The sequence below is a fragment of the Notechis scutatus genome, chromosome 4 (genome assembly GCF_049901735.1).
Source record: "Notechis scutatus isolate UNSWTSFEM ecotype Mainland chromosome 4, rNotScu1.2, whole genome shotgun sequence".
Taxonomy (NCBI): Eukaryota; Metazoa; Chordata; class Lepidosauria; order Squamata; family Elapidae; genus Notechis; species Notechis scutatus.
The window spans coordinates 118,265,471-118,284,225 of NC_142012.1; the positions used below are offsets into that span (position 1 = coordinate 118,265,471).

Below are 18,755 nucleotides of genomic sequence, written 5' to 3' on the forward strand. Positions count from 1 at the left end.
GAAGCTTGGCATTCAGACAAACCAATCAATAGATACATAGAAATAAACCATATTTATACACCATTCAAAAGAAACAATAAAAAAGCTAAGAAAAGGAAACAAAAAGACCAGAACACATCCTTTCCGCAACCAATATCTTAATAAACAGATTAATACCAGACACTCAAGCAGTAAACAATATCCTAATCAAGAAACCAGCGAGAAAATCACACCGCCACCAACACTGGCCAGTATATAAACTGTATATAAACAAGCAGTAAACCTCACACTCACTCACTGATGTTATCTTGTTGGGTGATGAAATGTCTGCTTGTATATTTGTATTAAGTCTAAAGAGATCCTATGCTCTGTACATAATAGAAAAACAACAGATGATGTTTTGTCACGCTCCAAATGTTCCTGAACTATAGGTCTTAACCAACATGCTTAATGGTGAGGGCTACCGGGAACTGTAATGCAATATGTTTGATAACCAGAGAAAGTCACAGCAATCCTGTTAAGGTTTCTTCCAGAAAGAAATATATTCAATGCTATTGTATGTTAGTGGCCTAAAATATGAATTATCCAAAAACTAAGGGAATACTCAAATTATGTAATAATGCATGAACTGTACCACTTAAAAGAACAAAATGCAACCTGAACATTCCAGACAATTGTCTCTTCTAAACTGAAATATATATATATCTCTTATTTATATATCTTAGAATCAATGTTGACTCTTGGCAACCACTTAGGCAAGTCTCTTGCAGTATTCTTGTCAAGATTCAGAAGTGATTTGCCACTGCCTCCTTCCTACGGCTGAGAGGAATGACTGGTCCATGGTCACCTAGCTAGTTTCGTGGCAGAAGTAGAATTCATGGCCGTCCAGTTTGTAGCTTGATGTCTTAACTATTATACAAAATTCACTCTAAAATTGGCATTATAATGGTATGATTTGAATGGTCATCTATTTATTTCTATTATTTGAATCCATAGATGTGTTTTTCTAGCTCATGTTTTCTCTACAATCTGGATTTTATTAAAGTACCAACATGAATAAGTCCTTCTCCATTGTATCTTACAGATCGCTTTAGAGTTTTCTTCACCCAGAAAGAAATGCCTTGCTCCAAAAATATATTGTTTTTATATTGGTATAAAATCAGTGGTGGGATTCAAAATGTGATACCACTGGCTCGGTGGGTGTGGCTTGGTGGGTGCGCTTTGCGCACATGCAGAGGCTTTTCTACTGACAGTCTCCTGCAATCCTGCACTCTCCCTGTGTCTGCAACACTGACATGCAGCAATCTGCTGTGCCGCATGAAGCAGCTGCGCTTCAAAAGCAAGAAATAAAGGTCAGTATGGAGTGCGGGTGGGCCCAACAGCAGATCGTTGGAGCGAACTGGTTTGCTCCCAGATGATCTTCGGAGCTACTTGTTCAGCCAAACCAGGAGAATCCCACCCCGTATAAAATCTATATTAAATCTTAGTCAGTGTGATGACCCGGGGCGTGGCACAAAGTCACAAAGGTAAAGTCCCTTTAATACCTCTAACTTAGACCCCAATGTCCAGTTATCATTGCCTGGAGAAAAATCTCTCCCAATAAGAGTTTTTAAAGGGAAGAAATTCAGTCCGAACCCAAAGTACATATAGATTATAAATAAAAAACAACACAAACCATGCTGCAGCAATTAACAAGACAGGGCAGGATAAGGAATTGCATACTTCAAAAGATAATGAAACAAACACAGTTGGGAGGACACCGGAACCCAGATAAGACTTGACAAAGAAAGATAATTCATGCTTTGCTTCCAGCAAGGTGCTGTGCGCAAACGCCCTTTTAAAATCCTGTTTTCCCAACTGCAGGGAAGGGAATCAGACCCTTTTCTCCCCCGTAACTCACGTTGCTCACTTCTCCTTTCTTCCCTGTGTGCCCTAGGATGAAGAGGAGGCGGCCCTGGGTCTTCTTCTGAAGGCCCAGCTGGATTCCCCAGTTTCTTCCACAGCCACTGGAGCCACACTTCCACTCCTTATCAACTGCTTGACTTCCCCCTCGGAATCAGATTCCAACAGGGGCATGACAGTCCGTGTTTGCCCCAATTTATCTATGAACTTAATTTCAAAGCTGTTTTTAATTGTGTCAAAGCACACATAAAAATGCTTTTACAAAATATACATAGCAATTGTTTTAACTGCTAATAATTTTGGAGCAGATATATTTCACAAATATGTATATGCATTCTGCATTAGAACTGCAATGCATTTTTCAGTTTTAGTATTTTCCATGCCAATATTTTGAATACAAACCTAAAACGGAGGCTGTTTAGCATGTTAACTGTGTCAGTTCTATCATCTTATAAGAGGCTAATATTCTATTCGGGTACCTAACAGAGTTAGTAAAACCAACTTAATGTATCATTTTAAAAATCAAGCAAAATATCTCTGTGGTGTAGGAAGACAGAAAACATTCCATTTCTGGGTTCCTAACTCAGCCGACAAACAGACATCCAAAAAAAGCCAGTTGTTCTCTTTCATCTATTTGCAGTGCAGCTGGAATGATGCCCACAGAACTTCCCTCAACATACTTTCTTTGAAAGCAGCTTGCTAATTGTCTTTCAAGGGATTAATTCCGTATACATCAAAATTAGAAACAGGAACCACTGCCACCCTATGGTCATGGTCTGCATAGCTCTGAATTATACAACTGCATCTGTGTGATAATATTACTACTATTACTACATTGATAGGGCACTCTGTAATTTGCTAACGTCTGCTAAGAATTTACGTCAAAGCAGTTGTGGTAGGGATTGCACTAAAAGCACATAAGAAAATGTTTTCCTTTTTTCTAGCTTTCACAAACAATCCTGTTATAACTAAAATTCAAAATATGTAATCTGTTAACTATTATATGATTTTATTCTAAAGAAATTATATTTATTAATAAAAATTTCTAGGCATAGTAAGGTTGTGAGTTCTGCAAATTTGGAATGTTTCTAACTACCTATAAATGTAGTATTTCTCTATTATTCATTAAAGCAGCCTAATCTTTTTGGGTTTCCATGTAAGAAACTTTAAAGAATAGCAATAGTACTTAGACTTATAAATACCGCTTCACAGTGCTTTACAGCCTTCTCTAAGTGGTTTACAGAGTCAGCATATTGCCCTCAACAAAGAATGCACTCATTAACATTAATGCAATTCTTAAAATAGCATCCCCCCCCCCAGGTTCACATAGAAACCTGAAAAAAGGCTGTTTTAATGAAATTCAGAGAAGTATTACACGTGGGCAAGATCTGAAGCAATTCTTCTGAATAATTTTCTAAATTTCCACTTTAAAAAGCTAGCTGGTTACAATTATATATTTTAAGAACTGCACATTATATACTCCTCTGCTGAAGAATGCCATGGAAAAGATATAATTTACACTCATTTACTTAAAATACTGTTTATTTGTGATTTAACATTAATTAGCATTACATCTATAAGCAATTTCCAACAACATTTATATATCTTTTTCCACAGGACAGAGTTGGCTGGCTCATTCATATGCCAAAGCAAGTAAATAGAGGCATTAGCAAAAAAAGGTGCAAATAGTTCACGGTTGTATTTTTAAAAAATATTTATGCGCATTGCATTCATTTAGATATAGATTTTAAAGTTATGAAAAGCATAGTTCACAGGTTACTGTTTCTACATATGTTGTAACACAACACAAAAAATGTAGAACATAAAAAATTAAGCAACTTAGATAGTCCCACTATTTTTTAAGAGAACACACCTATTCCAGTATTTTGAGATATTTAAAATATCATTTCCAGATTCACTTCTGCACTGCATTGCCACACTTACACAGTCAAAGCTCACCAGCCCTGTAACATGCTATACTCAGTTTTTGCATGCCAAATAACATCCTGGCCATATTCAACCATCTAGATATGGTAATATATTTCAACTGGTAATATGGAAGTAACATTCACGTTTAAGATGTACTTCCTCTTGTGTCTATGGATGTAAAAAGCCATAGTTTATTTTCATGTTTAGTGTGTATTTACAGATGTTTTCTTTTTCTGTTTAACTCAAAACAAAGTAAAACGACCAGCAAGAACAAATGGCAGGATCAGCACTTACAAATCAGCACTAATTTGCTCTAAGATTCATTGAGAAGGCAAAATGTAGATTTAAATGATCCTATTAACCTCTATTGTAATTTTAAAATATAAAACAGATGTTCCATCAATTTAATAAAAATACCCCCCAATTCCATGACATATATTTTATGAAAAATAATCCACAAACTACCCTTCATTTTTTATCCATGCCCTTAATCTTTCCATCTCACTTTCCCTTTTCCAGTTTTATCTCTTTTATTTGGTTATGGACTTTTCCAGGTGATCAGTTTATAGTGCAACATAAATGCAGCTGCATCAAAGTCATTTCATGGGATCTACATATTCTTGCACTCAAATGGCAATACAGCCTCATTCCAGCAACATAAACTCCTCCCAGTTACTGGGCTTCTTGCTTTTCAGAAGGCTGAGAAAAGTGACTACAGGAATGTCACAAGTACTACAGTATACTAAGAGAGATGTTTTGCTGGCTAGTGAGATAAACATTTCATTCGCCGATTTTGTCATTCTGTAGCCTTGCCACCTGTATTCTTATCTACCTTGAGATTTCAACAGAAATGTCTGCAGAAATAATTCAGGAAGGCTAAATGAAACTAGGACACACTTTGAACTGATCTTCTGGAAGATCATAAGTTATCAAGATTATTTTTTTTTCATTCAATAATATTATGAGAAAAAATATAAGATTTAGAATAGAATCCAGTAATTTTTTATGCTTTTTATGTCTGATGTCAGAAGTTCTGGATTCATGAATTATATTTAAGTATACTCTACACCAAGCATCCTTGAATACATTCTATTGTTAAATGCTTGGTTTACATGCCTATAATACTTTATATTGAATGGTACACAAAAATTTCAACATATAAAATTTTTTCTGTTTTGCCATAGTTAAACGAAGTTATCTATGTTAAGTGTATAAAATCCCCTTTATTGAAAAATAAGGGCTTTCTCCCTGCCCCCAACTGATAGAATAAAAAAAGTTTTCAAAAATTCTATCTTACTAAAATGAATATTTGGCAAAAGTTATTATTGATGAATGTAATCTTCACAGAGTCTGTAAAATTCCAAATGCAATTCCTTTTACAGTTTCCCCTTCTAAAATTATGTGCCTCTATATAATTAAAATGACCAAGGCTTGTGAGGGTGTGATTAGAGAGATGCCACCCTTTGAGACAGGGACAAAATCAAGATCATCCAAAAAATACCACTTAATTACATAATGTGGCAGTAGGTTAAAAACAAACACTATTTGATCATTCAATAGTGAAATTGCTGAAGACGTTTTAATCAACAAAAATCTTCATCTGTAACTTGCTAGATAAGGATATTTGAAATTACTGTGGTATTATAGTGGACCAACTACCAGTGTTAGTTTGTGGTGGAACTACTAAATACTTAAAATTCTCATAATAATTTTATTTGTACTAATTAAGAAATGAATTCATTTAATTAATTAAAAACCCAGTTTCTATGTAATTGTTTCCAGTTCTGTACTTAGGTTAAGGCCCAGTTTCTTGCATAACCCTACTTGACCATTTTAACAACTGATTAGATGTATGACTAAAGTGTCAGTGAAACCTCAGGCCTCAACTTTTTCTTTCTTTTTGTTTTTTTTCAGGAAGGATGGAGTACGGAATTTCTTCTTCTTCTTTGATGGTGATTTGGAAGGAGAGCCTTCAGGAGAAAGGGTTTCTTCAATCTTCTCAGAAGTCTTAATTGTAATCTCTATATTCTCTACAGTACTAGTGGTTAACTGGCTGACTCTCTGGGCAAGATCCTCTTCCACATCATGTACATCTTCTTTGCCATTCATGACAACAACTGGCAGCTCCGAAGAGGTGAGGTTAGAATCCTGAAGGTAATTGTCATTATTTTCTGGAAGGGGGGGAAAAAGTGATATTTTATTCTTTCTTGTATTGGTTATATAGAACACATGGTTGTGTAATATTCTAAACAGGGCTAAATACAATCTTGCATTGGGAATTTCAGAAAATTGGGACTTTGTAAAATTTGGTACTCTGGGCTTCAGTTCCTTTTTTTATCTTAATGTTGTGTTACTTTTTGTGTTGTATTACTTTTCCCCCCTTAAAGCTTCATTTTAAAGTGACATTAAGTAACATTAATATTCCTTGGGAGTCTGGAATCAGGTTTTTAACCAAGTTCCAGATACAATTGGACATACAGAATATACCTCTAACTAGAAGGTACACCTTGCTAAGCAGCATTGTTACCTGTTTGTTATGTTAGATTGGTATTAGTAGACCAAGTTGTACTACATAATGCAGGGAACAAAGCTTTTTTTTTTTAAAGAAAAACAAACAAACACAGAAACTGTAATTAAGGATAGGACATAAATTAACCCAATGGCTGAAATTTGTCTTTTTAGATGGCCTATTCTGAAAAATGAATGAGATTAGGCCAAAATGAAATAATAATTTACATGGATATTGTATCAGGCTTCACATATTAAGAGTTTGACTATATTTTCTATGATTGATCTTTGGGATTAAAAAAATAGACTGTATGGAAGGATTTATAGGCTCACAATATTGTGTAATGGCAAATAGCATTTACACCTTCCTGAGTCGTAATATCGCACATGATATTGCATTATACCTTCTAATTTGTCAGGGACATTTTGTGGGGACTGAGTTTGAGAGTTAATTTGGGAAACAGAGGACCCATCATCTGAGAATAATTCCTGATCAGCATCTGTAGGACAAGAGCCTGAGTTAGTAAAAGCCATGCTAAAATAAGCACAACACACACACACACACAAAATCAGTACATATTAGTACATACAAAAAGGCGACAGTTTAGCCATATTGACCTAATCATGCAAATGTTATAACACTAAATTAGATTATAAACATATTATTACCAAGCTATGATTATTAAATGTACAGTATATCAAAGATGAATCCAAATAGTTAGAAGAAAGTATTCTGAGAACATAGCTTCTTATGTAACAATACTGTGATTAAAGTAGTCAAAACAATATATGCAGTGTTAGTGTTGAAAATGCTAGTGAGAGACAACAGTAAATTAGTAATGCCCATATTATTAAAGAGCCTTATCAGATGCTTTGAATGAAAATGGGTGAACAAAATGCTAAAATACAGGGATTTTTACCTTTGAATCTTTATGCTTTCAAAAATAAGAAATTGGTAGGTTAGAAGATTGCTTGCTATAAGTGCAGGCAACAGAACATATAGCTATCAGACCATTTTGCTCAGGAATGGTGTCTTTTAAAGACTAACTTACTGGTTCAAAAATATCTAACTATTCTTCTTCTTTTTTGTACTTAATTGTACTTATGTGCTTTTATATTAGTAATATAATATACAAAAGCAATACAAGTGTATGAATACTTTCATTTTCCAGTCTTATATATACTTATACATGTATAATCCTATGTAAATTGATACATTATCTATGTTTATTCCAGTTTTCAGAAAGAGAAAATGGTTTTAAATGTATCCTAAGATTACTAAAAAATATTCCAAAAATGTGGGAATGAAAAATAGACAATTAAAAAGGGGAAGGCTGTGTTAAAGGCAATGTTGATTTTGTCAGGCTAAATAGAGTAAATAGTAGTAGGCTTCTTTGTATCAAGAAAGCAGCTAAATACAAGCATCATCATAATTTAAAGAAGGTAGAAGTTAGCTGCCAAGAGTTGAGAGAAAATAAACTGTGGGGTAGCCATCTCACCTAGAAATATTTTACAGTAGGAACAAGGTAAAAGTAAAAAAAATGGAATCAGTTGCTTTTAATATATAACTGATATAAGCAATGAACTGGGTATTAAATATGATAAATTTATAGGTTTACTAATATATTTGACTTCATTATTTACGGTAAGTGTTTGTAAATTACTGAGGTTTCAGTTAAAGTTATTATTATGATACAGTTATTTGTGATTTTTAACTGCATTGATCAAAACTGAATTTAATTCTCTATAAACAAGACTACACTGATGACAACATAAAAGGGATAACTCCTTCTTCCAAATCCTGGAAGGAAAGTCTCCTTTAAAAAAAGTCCATTTGATACTTGCCTGAAGGAACAAAAGAGCAAAGTACTCCCATATAGGAGGAGGAACCAGGTCCCAACAAAGAGGGACATGTATCTTTTATATACATAGAGAATTCAAATGAATATTTGTTAATAAATGTGATAGTAGGAACAGCTAAACTGTAAAACCCACAAAATATTCTATTCATTCAAACATGTCTAGTCCTATTTAATGCCATGTGTTAGAAAATAACCTCTTGCTAAAACACATTTTGTGACTTATAGGCTCAGTTGCAAATGTATCTTCTATCAATTCACTATCAAGAGGATATGATAATTTAACACACATTAGATTATCCTGGAAACCAGGAATTTTCAACTTCTTGATTTATACTATAAATCATGTGGATATTTGTCTATTAATCTAACTAAATCACCTACCCCAAGATAACATATGCCTATATGTCCATTTCACATAACTCATCCAAAAATGAGAATTCATTTTAAACACAAATAAAAATATACAGGAAAGGTAAAATGGAAGTTATTAGTGCATATTATTTAATGTAAAGTCTTTATATTAAATTAGTAATTCTGAATATTGATTTTTGAATTTAAACTAATCCCTTTAAAGCTTAACCTGGAGATGGAAACTTTGAGCCGACACCCACCCTCAGTGCCCTGCTGTTTGCGTTCGATTGTCTGCTTATACTCTTCCAATTCCTTTTCGGTGAGATGACTGAATGGGTTAGGAGGTGCTGGTGGGGTATGCTCATCTTCTTCAAACTGCATGGGCTGGAAAAAAATTGTTAAAATGGAAAGCAAAATTTATTTATACAATTATTTACTCACTGCGTTTATATGCTACTGTAATACCTGATACAATATTTAGATATAAACCATACACATAAAACACACACACATGTGCGCGCACACACACACACACCTATTCACAACTGTTTGTGCTGTGGGGATAACATCCCACAAAATAAGAAAACAGAATGAGACAGAATGACGATAAAGAATTTTATCAGTTAACAGGCATGTTAACTGGAAGGAAAATATTTTAATCAACATAGCATGCTAAGTTTAAGGCAAAACCTATTTATAATACCAAACTGAAAGCCCAACTTTTTTTTAAAGAAGCCTACACCTTTCTTATAAGAGGTACATACATGAATTAAATGTATTAACGGCACTGACTATATTAATCAATTGAGTGTAAGAAAGTCAGATATAACTGTTATATAGCTCCCACACATTAATTTATGATTGCTAATTTGAGCTGACACCTAGAGATTTACCATCCCCTGTAAATATCCATGCATGACAGTGATCTGTGGTATAAACTAAGCCACATTTCAAAAAATGGCCATGGAAAATTAATGAATAATAAGTACAAATTAAAGTAATTGTTGTTCAAACAAGACACACTTACAAATGTTGGGATCCCCCATTTGATTATATTGATGATTTACCTCACACATAACCATACAATACAAACAGACTTCCCCTTCTGTCCTTCCAGCAAGAGGAGGAGGAGGAGGAGGAAGAAAAGCAGTATTGGAGATTGAGAAGGGAAGTTATTGGCATGAGATATTAAGAAAATTGGCTAGGCAGGCAGACCTAATTAATTAAGTATTGGAATAAAGGTAAACATTCTCTAGCCGTATTGCCTTTACAGAAATGTACCCTTTCAATCCACAGGTTTTGAGAGAGAGAGAAACTTGTGTTCCTAGGCAAATGAAATAAATATAATATTTCTTATGTCTCCTTTTATATATTATAGCATAAAATTATATGTAATGGATTTATCATGGACTGGTAGACAGCATTATAAATTCCCTTTCTGTACCACAGAAAACATAGCATTAAATCTTATTAAACTTTATTCTATCATTGTCATAGTTCAGAAACTGAAAAGAGCCCTTTTCTGAAAGTAGGAAAAAATCCAAATAAGAACCAGTGGTGACTGAAAATGCAGTAGATTGATCCAGAGACTTGGTTTTGTGAACTAAGGCCTTTTTCTATGAAAAGGTAAATGAATAAGTCAGCTAAATATGTTAAGTGGATTTCAAGGTTTGTTTTGGTTTGAGCCAGAACCATATAGTGTGACACCAAGTCAAACTAGTCAAAAGAAATCTAGATTCTAAGCACTTCTTCTTCCACACTTTTAGGAGAATTCAAAATAGAATGGAAAGGGGTACTTTGTGGCTATTTGAAGAGGTTATCTGTAGGAATTAATATTTAGGATTCTATCAAGTAAAATGTGATTCTCCTTATTGACAATTTTTATTGAATATCCTTTTTTTGTCTAAAAACCAAGTTTAAATTTATGTACAAATCCAACAGGAAGTATATAGAGGCATATCTCTGTATGATACCACCCATCAAGAAAATGATATTATGCATTGTTATGATTTTTTTAAAGTCTGAAATCTACTTTTAACAACTGGTAAAAACATAAGTACATAATCCTATTTGGGATTAAAACATATTGGCCTAAATTAGATGTATGTGTCCCTGACATCTTTATTTCTGCCCTAAAAACTTCCTGGGTATTAACTGACCCATTTTCTGTTTTGTTTTTTTAAATTTTCCTAGGATATCAAAGAATTAAGATATCTTGATATACTTACACATATTAAAGAGCAAAAATAAATAAAATATAAAGTATTCTTCAAATAAAATGTAAAAAAATTCAATATCCATGTCAATATCATTCTGCTGTCCGCTATAAAAATAAAAGAAAATGAAGGCTGAAAAACTATTGCCCCTATCCTGGGACAAATGACTGGTCCTCCAAACAACTTTAAATGTACAGAATTACTTATTCTGCAGAGAAATTGCATGATTGGTATATATGTTTATTTAAAGTATTTGCACTCTGTTTTTTATTGCAAAGTAAAAAAGAGGCGTATGTAGATGTTTGGTATTCTAACTACTGAACACAATTAAACAACGTATTTTTAAATCCCAACAATAGACACACTTACAGTTGGTTTTTTATCCACTACAATTCCAGCAAGCAATTGAGATTGTGGACCTGCAGTCTTTAAATCATATCGATTTTGTTCTCGGATCTGGAGATTAAAACAAAAGTTTTTAAATACCCAGTCCCAACAGAAGGCTTTCTGTATTCCTAAGAAATTACTTTTTAAATTCAATATCATGAGGCTTTCTTTCCATCTATTTAAATTCCCAATACTTCTGTGGTAATGAATGATCATTCCTGCATTTCTTTTGCTCCAGAGCTTCTGCCATCATTAAGTAGATATTTTCAGTTTGACCATGTTTAGCCATAATTTCTTGTACGGCTGCAATTTGCCATTAACTATTCTCCTTTGAGAACTGCAAAATTGTCTTCTGTTGGTAACAGAGCATTTGTGAATCTGGACAAAATATTTTAGGCATAAAAGTACTCTGTTATAATTCCCCTGATCACAAAAAGTAATTCAAACAGAACTTATTTGCCAGAGAAACCTGCATATCTAAACTTGATAAAAGTCTAAGTTAATATCTGGATGATATCCTTTCAAAGCATGAGAGCAACCTCTTTTGAACTCAGTCAACAATTTTGGAATAGTAGTATAGCTCTTTTATTACTACCAGATGTTGAACAAAACACTCTCAGACCCTCTGCGTGAAACATCATGTTTTTGGCAGAACAATCAAGGGTGGATCTTGAATTTGATGAACGTCAAAAAAAGCATTAGAAAAAGCAGCCAGCAATTTGCGCTTATAAATTTTTTTAAAAGTTATTTCTCACTGCTACTCTAGACTATATTAACTATACTGAAGCAAAAAAAACCCAAAACAGAAATGTGCTACCATGACAGACTGTCTTTTGTGCAAACTACTTGTCTTGTTCTTTGAAAATCAAAGGAAGCTTCAAAAACAGCATAATATTAAATCAGAACAAAAGGGAGTAACATTACAATTATATACACAATTATATTTTCTTGAAACATAGAAATTCAAAGCAAAAGGGGTTCCCAGAGCAGTAATATGGAGTATTTGTCAGGGTTCCAAGTAAGTCCAATGCAATCTGAGGCCTCGAGTTTCCTCAAAGTATGAATTTATTAGGAATGTCATATTGGCACAGCTGGTGAAAACCAGACTTCACCACCCAAACTAAAACCCAAAGTCCCTGGTCACATATCCGTGACATGGTCCAATCAGGTCACAGTCCCAACTCCAGTTGGTTTCAGTCCATGTCTTCCCAGCACCTGATGAGAATGTCCTTGGTTCCCAGGAGAAAGAATTTTACTTTGGCTACACATCCCTAGCTCTCTATCTACCCCCTCTTGTTCCCACAGCTTCACCCGACTTTGCTGTGGCAACCGTGAAGATGCTCCAATATGGCTTCAGAGCTGACAGTATTCTGCTTGCCCCCCAAGCTACCTTTGAAGCACTACCAGTAGTAAAATTTAATACTAGGCAAACGGGATAATTTAACAAGTCTATGTAGCAACTTATTAAGAAGTAAATGTGGTCAAGAAACAAAACACACCTTATTTCTCTTTTCCAACACATCACTTGGATTTGTATTCAGAGGAACAAATTGATTTGGATCTTCAATTTTTATTGGAGTTCCTCCACTAATCTTAGTGGAATCTTCAGCTTTTATCCACTGGAAAAAGGGGAAAAAAAGAGGAGATTTTAAGAAAATAGGAAAAGGAAATGAGTGCAGTTTAATGTCTGGAGAAAGCATGGAGATTTCTGAGCAATGAACTTGTTATTTAAAAAAAGAAAAAGAAAAAAGTAAAAAAAAGTAAAAGTAAAATAAACCTCAACCCCAAAACTTAAATGGTTAGTGTGATGGCACATATAGTATTTTATCAATAAGCATTTTCTTAAGTTTTTTAAGTGTTATTTTGGGTAATTCTAATCATCTGTAAAATATTTAATTTAGGATATTAAAATAATATGGCTGCTTTGTATAATACGTAAGCAGGAACAGTTTTTTATGAGAGACTAAAATGTACACTTATTAATTCATTCCTTAGATAGCTGTCTTCTTAACTTTGTTCTTTCCTTAAAGCAGTACTTTATTAAGACACTTAATTAAAAAATACAAAAATGAAAATGGGTGAATTGTTCAACCACCACTAGGTGGAGCTAATCATATACTTCCATTGCATTACAACTGATCTGTATAAAGCATATTTTTATTTATTTCTCTATACAATATTGAAAAAGTACAGAACCAGGGCAGTAGGGCATAAAAATATCCTTTGTATTAATTTTTTTAAATAAAAAATAGGCAGAAATTATTGAATACTTGTTTATCCCTGAACAAAGGACAATCACCTAATTCAGTGGTATTTAGAGGTACAGTGGTTTGCACGAAATTCTTTCTTTCTTGCCCATATGCCCAGTTGTTTGTATAGGAGCTCAGTCCTGAGGTGATTTATAGTTGCATTACATGCCAATAGTTCTCTAAAAAGGCAAGATAACAAATACAAGAAACTGCCTTATACCAAGACAGATCCCTGGTTCCTCATATTTCAAAACTGTCCAGCAAGTTGGCCACACCTAGTTGATGTTGAATGAACTCACAATATTAAGCAGGGCCAGATGTAGTTAGTATTCAGATGGGAGACCTTCAGGACATAAAAAGGCTGTTACCTAGAAAGCAATGGCTAACCTCTTCTATACTGTTGTGGGGAAGATGTAAGGAAATGTCGAGTAAGTCACCAGGAATCAAGACTTGCCCTATATCTTTCACCTTAAAATAATATTTATTGCTCAGAGGTACTCTGGCCTTCAGTTAGGAATCTACCTAGACTCATCTAGGTAGGAACACTATTTCAATTCTCTGGATAAGTGCTACCTACTGTTGTTTTGGTCCTGGGGCTTGTTTCTCCATTCCGAGATTCTTCAGGAACATCCACTTTCAAATACGTATTTGGTGAGTTCAGCCACCTTGTCTTCTCCCGCTGCTGTTTTTGTGCTAGGAATTTCAGAGGGGAAATTGGGATTGAATCATCATCAAAGGAAAATGCTGTCACTGTGGCTGGGATTTCAACATCACTCTTGTGTCGGGGTTTCTCCCTCACTAAGGGCTGACGATAAGCATAGCCTGTTCTGTAACCCTGTGGGAAGAAAATGCTCTCGTAAAATTGTAGGAAATACATTCTTGTCAGCCCTTTGAGGTAATCCAAGCAGCAACATAAGTACTAACAGTACCTTTATTACAGTAACAGAATCTTGCAAGACTGAAAGCACTTTTCTAGTCTGTTACTTTCCCTCTCCCAACTAGAAAGAATCCCCACTCATTTCTCCTAGGACAGTTTGTTTATCAGACCCATTGTTTAGGCTGTAGTTCTTTTTTCTATTTCCCAAGGTCATTCCCACGTCATTACACATTTTGAAGTTGTGCATAAAAAATAACCTAAATAAAGTGAATAAATTAAACACGAACATTTAAATACAGTTTATCTCATGTTTACATACAGAAATGATACTGCTTCCAGTCACCCAATCTTCCTTTTTTTTCTCCAGGAATGCCATTATCAACATTAGCCAAAAATAAATGGAAAAGACAAAAGAGTAGTTTGAACTCCATTCTTTCCTAGCCAAGCAATTTTCCCTATCATATTGGGGTGGTGGGAATAATGAAAGAAAATCAAAGTTATTCTTAAGTAGACTGTAAGAACCCAATGGTGAACTTGGAAGCGAGATAGGATTGATGAAATGATCTGAAATAGGAGTCGAGCAAAGAAAAGTAACAGCAAGGAGATGGGAAAACTATCTAGGACAGTGGTGGCTAACTTTTTAGGCACTGAGTGTTGAAACAGGACTGTGCGCATGTGCCAGAAACCAGAAGAGCAGTTCCCTGATGCAGGTGCACAGGAATGCTGGAAACCGGAAGCTTAGCTTCCCAGCGTGGTTTCTAACATGCATGTGTGCGCAAAGACCAGCTGGAGAGCTGATCTTCTGGTTTCTGGTGCTCCTGCATGCGTGAAGACTAGCTGACTGGCACGCATGCATGTGGCAAAACTCAGAAGAGTAACGGGCGATGGATGGCGTGCCTGGAGAGATGGCTCTACTTGCCACTTCCAGCACGCATGGCATAGGTTTGCCATCACGGACGTAGGATGAGTGGAAATTGACTAAGGAAGAAAAATAATAGGAAGATAAATTTTAGAAACAGTTCTTTTTATATGGACCAGCTCTTGAAAGGATGAAATTTAAAAGCCTTAGATGGAATATGAATGGAGCAAATGCTCCTGAAAAAAGAAAATTATTTCATTATTTGAAAAACTAAAACAATTTGTTTATTGTTTGTTTACAAGAAATACATATTAGAAGAAAAATTAAAAATATTTTATTTACAGTTGTGCTCATAAGTTTATATACCCTGGCAGAATTTATGATTTCTTGGCCATTTTTCAGAGAATATGAATGATAACACAAAAACTTTTCTTTCACTCATGGTTAGTGTATGGCTGAAGCCATTTATTATCAATCAACTGTGTTTACTCCTTTTAAATCATAATGACAACAGAAACTACTCAAATGACCTTGATCAAAAGTTTATATACCCTGGTGATTTTGGCCTGATAACATGCACACAGGTTGGCACAAAGGGATTTGAATGGCTATTAAAGGTAACCATCCTCATCTGTGATGTGTTTGCTTGTAATTAGTGTGTGTGTATAAAAGGTCAATGAGTTTCTGGACTCCTGACAGACCCATGCATCTTTCATCCAGTGCTGCACTGACATTTCTGGCTTCTGCGTCATGGAGAAAGCAAAAGAATTGTCAAAGGATCTGCGGGAAAATGTAGTTGAACTGTATAAAACAGGAAAGGGATATAAAAAGATATCCAAGGAATTGAGAACGCCAATCAGCAGTGTTCAAATACTAATCAAAAAGTGGAAAATGAGGGGTTCTGTTGAAACCAAACCACAGTCCGGTAGACCAACTAAAATTTCAGCCACAACTGCCAAGAAAATTGTTCGGGATGCAAAGAAAAACTCACAAATAAATAATACAGAACTCTGAAAACATGTGGGATGGCTGTTTCAAGACGCACAATGAGGAGGCACTGGATGAAAGATGGGCTGCAAGGTCGAGTTGCCAGAAGAAAACTATTATTATGCAAATGCAAAGTATCCTGCTTATAATACACCAAACAGAGACAAGCCTCAAACCTTCTGGCACAAAGTCATTTGGAGTGATGAGACCAAAATTGAGCTTTTTGGCCACAACCATAAACACTACATTTGGAGAGGAGTCAACAAGGCCTATGATGAAAATTATGCCATTCCTACTGTGAAACATGGAGGTGGATCGCTGATGTTTTGGAGATGTGTGAGCTACAAAGGCACAGGAAATTTGGTCAGAATTGATAGCAAGATGAATGCAGTATGTTATCAAAAGATACTGGAGGAAAATTTGCATTCATCAGCCCAGAAGCTGCACATGGAACGTACATCCCAACATGACAATGATTCTAAACACAAGGCCGAGTCAGCCTGTCATTGGCTACAGCAGAATAAAGTGAAGGTTCTGGAGTGGCCATCTCAGTCTCCCAACCTCAATATCATTGAACCACGCTAGAAAGATCTCAAATGTTCAGTTCATGCAAGACAGCCCAAGAATTTACAGGAACTAGAGGCTTTTTGCCAGGAAGAATGGGCAGCTTTACCATCTGAGAAGATAAAGAGCCTCATCCACACATACCACAAAAGACTTTAAGCTGTGATTGATGTTAAATACACATATTAAGAACTGGGGTGTGTAAACTTTTGATCAGGGTCATTTGGATAGTTTCTGTTGTCATTATGATTGAAAAAGAGTGAACACAGTTGATTGATAATAAATGGCTTCAGCCAACCACTAACCATGAGTAAAAGAAAAGTTTTTGTGTTATCATTCATATTCTCTGAAAAATGACCAAGAATTCTGCCAGGGTATGTAAACTTATGAGCACAACTGTATATCAATTTAGACAAGTTTCTCTTTTATTGAGAATGAAAGACAAATGGAGCTGTTTAGTATATAAATCCTCAATTATGAACAGAACTGATATTGACTAATGACTATGGTAGGTATGTTGGGGTAGATGCTAATTTACATGAGGCTAGGAATTTATGCCTGAAATTAAGATAAAACAGAATTTTATAAAGGAGTTTTGGATAAATTAATGGATATGGATATATTATATAAAAATTGGTGCCTAACAGATTAGAATGTAATGATTTGCCCACAAAAAAATAAGAATCACTGAAAAAGATATTAAGAAAACACAATGAAAACAGTTCAAAAAATTTAAAAATACAATGGCAATCTACAGGTTGCATATTCATGGAGATAGAAAAATAGAAAAGTTACCTACTTTTATAAAAACAGAATGCATTTTTAAAGAATTGATAAGTTCTGGATTTCTAAGAATTTAGCTGCCAGTGTTTACATGGTGGAGATATTGCAAAAGAACTTTTTAGATCATAATCCAGTGACTTTTGCACTTAAAAGGAAGGCATGGTTATCACCTATAAATTGCTTCACAGTATTGGGGCCAAATTATTTGAGAAATCATCTATCTTCCATGGTTTCCATCCATTTAAAACATGGGACAGAATTGTTGCGCTTCAAGTTCCCTGAAGCAGATATTTTTTGATACACTACCTGCACTCTGGAATGATAACTGCCAACTACTCACCCCATCTCAGGATTTATGTAGTTTCCATTCTGATAATGTTCCCAAAGGGTGTTTTTTTTTTTTTTTAAAAAAAAGGAGAACTTGGCTATTCTCATAGGCCTTGGATTTGAATATTTGATGTGTGGTTTGGCTGGATGCACTTATTCCAAGAATTATTTGAGAACCCAGAAATCAGTCTTTTTACACGTACCAGGTTATCTAACATCCTCATCAGTGCTTCAAACTCTAGCTCGCCAACTTTCCACTTGAACTGAGAGCCCATACTTAAGCCGGCTGCTGCAGCTACCTGATGTGTGAAAGGTTTATATTTCTGTAAATCTAGGATAAGAAGATTGTCTATGCCACCAGCAGCTAAGGCATGTACCTGTGATATAAATGATATAGTAAATATAGAGAATTCATGAATTTTCCATAATCAAAACATAACTTAGCATTCTTCTAGGTATATTAGTATGGAAAAGATATGCTATCCAACTTATACAAAAGGTATCAACTAAATACTTGATTAAGGCCTATGTTATACCTGTCTCTTAATAATAATATAATAATTCCATTATATTCCATTGTTTAATATACTGTTTGTATTTATAAATTACAAATATAATACTGCAAATAGTTTTCCATTACTGCCACAAATTTCCTATGTCCTAATATTGGTCCTACCCTGTTTCTCCAACAATATGGCCTCCCCCAATAGGAAGTCCCAGCATGTTTTATAGGCATGAAATGAAATTAAGCCCCTCCCCCCAAATTAAGGCCTATATTAAAACACGCGAAATGGGAGGAATGGTGGGGGGGCTTGCCGTTAGGAAGTACTTTTGTTGCACACCCGGATATGGTACTGCCTGCGTTGAGCCCGATACGAAGTGCCCCACCAACGCCGAGGTCAACATCCAACCCGTTGCTGCCCGCCCGAAGATGCAAGGGGGGGGGAATTAAGTCACCCCCGAAAAGACGGCCTA

The 18,755-nt window shown here is 35.0% G+C and overlaps 1 protein-coding gene across 14 annotated transcripts in view; it reads right to left on the reverse strand.

The window, feature by feature from the left end:
• Nucleotides 1-3,405: 3,405 nt before the first annotated feature.
• The window catches only part of ADD3 (adducin 3), a 96,819-nt gene continuing 81,469 nt past the window's right edge, over nt 3,406-18,755 (reverse strand). For 7 of the 14 annotated variants that reach the window (XM_087964571.1, XM_087964573.1, XM_087964570.1 and 4 more), the window contains 7 exons: nt 17,984-18,157; nt 13,961-14,218; nt 12,634-12,753; nt 11,117-11,203; nt 8,792-8,915; nt 6,723-6,818; nt 3,406-5,981 (listed from right to left, as the gene is read on the reverse strand). In XM_087964571.1, the coding sequence (XP_087820697.1) occupies nt 5,686-5,981; nt 6,723-6,818; nt 8,792-8,915; nt 11,117-11,203; nt 12,634-12,753; nt 13,961-14,218; nt 17,984-18,157 (1,155 nt within the window). In that variant the 3' untranslated portion in view covers nt 3,406-5,685. The remainder of the gene's footprint in view (nt 5,982-6,722; nt 6,819-8,791; nt 8,916-11,116; nt 11,204-12,633; nt 12,754-13,960; nt 14,219-17,983; nt 18,158-18,755) is intronic. The other 7 variants (XM_087964578.1, XM_087964580.1, XM_087964581.1 and 4 more) reach the window with 1 other exon arrangement.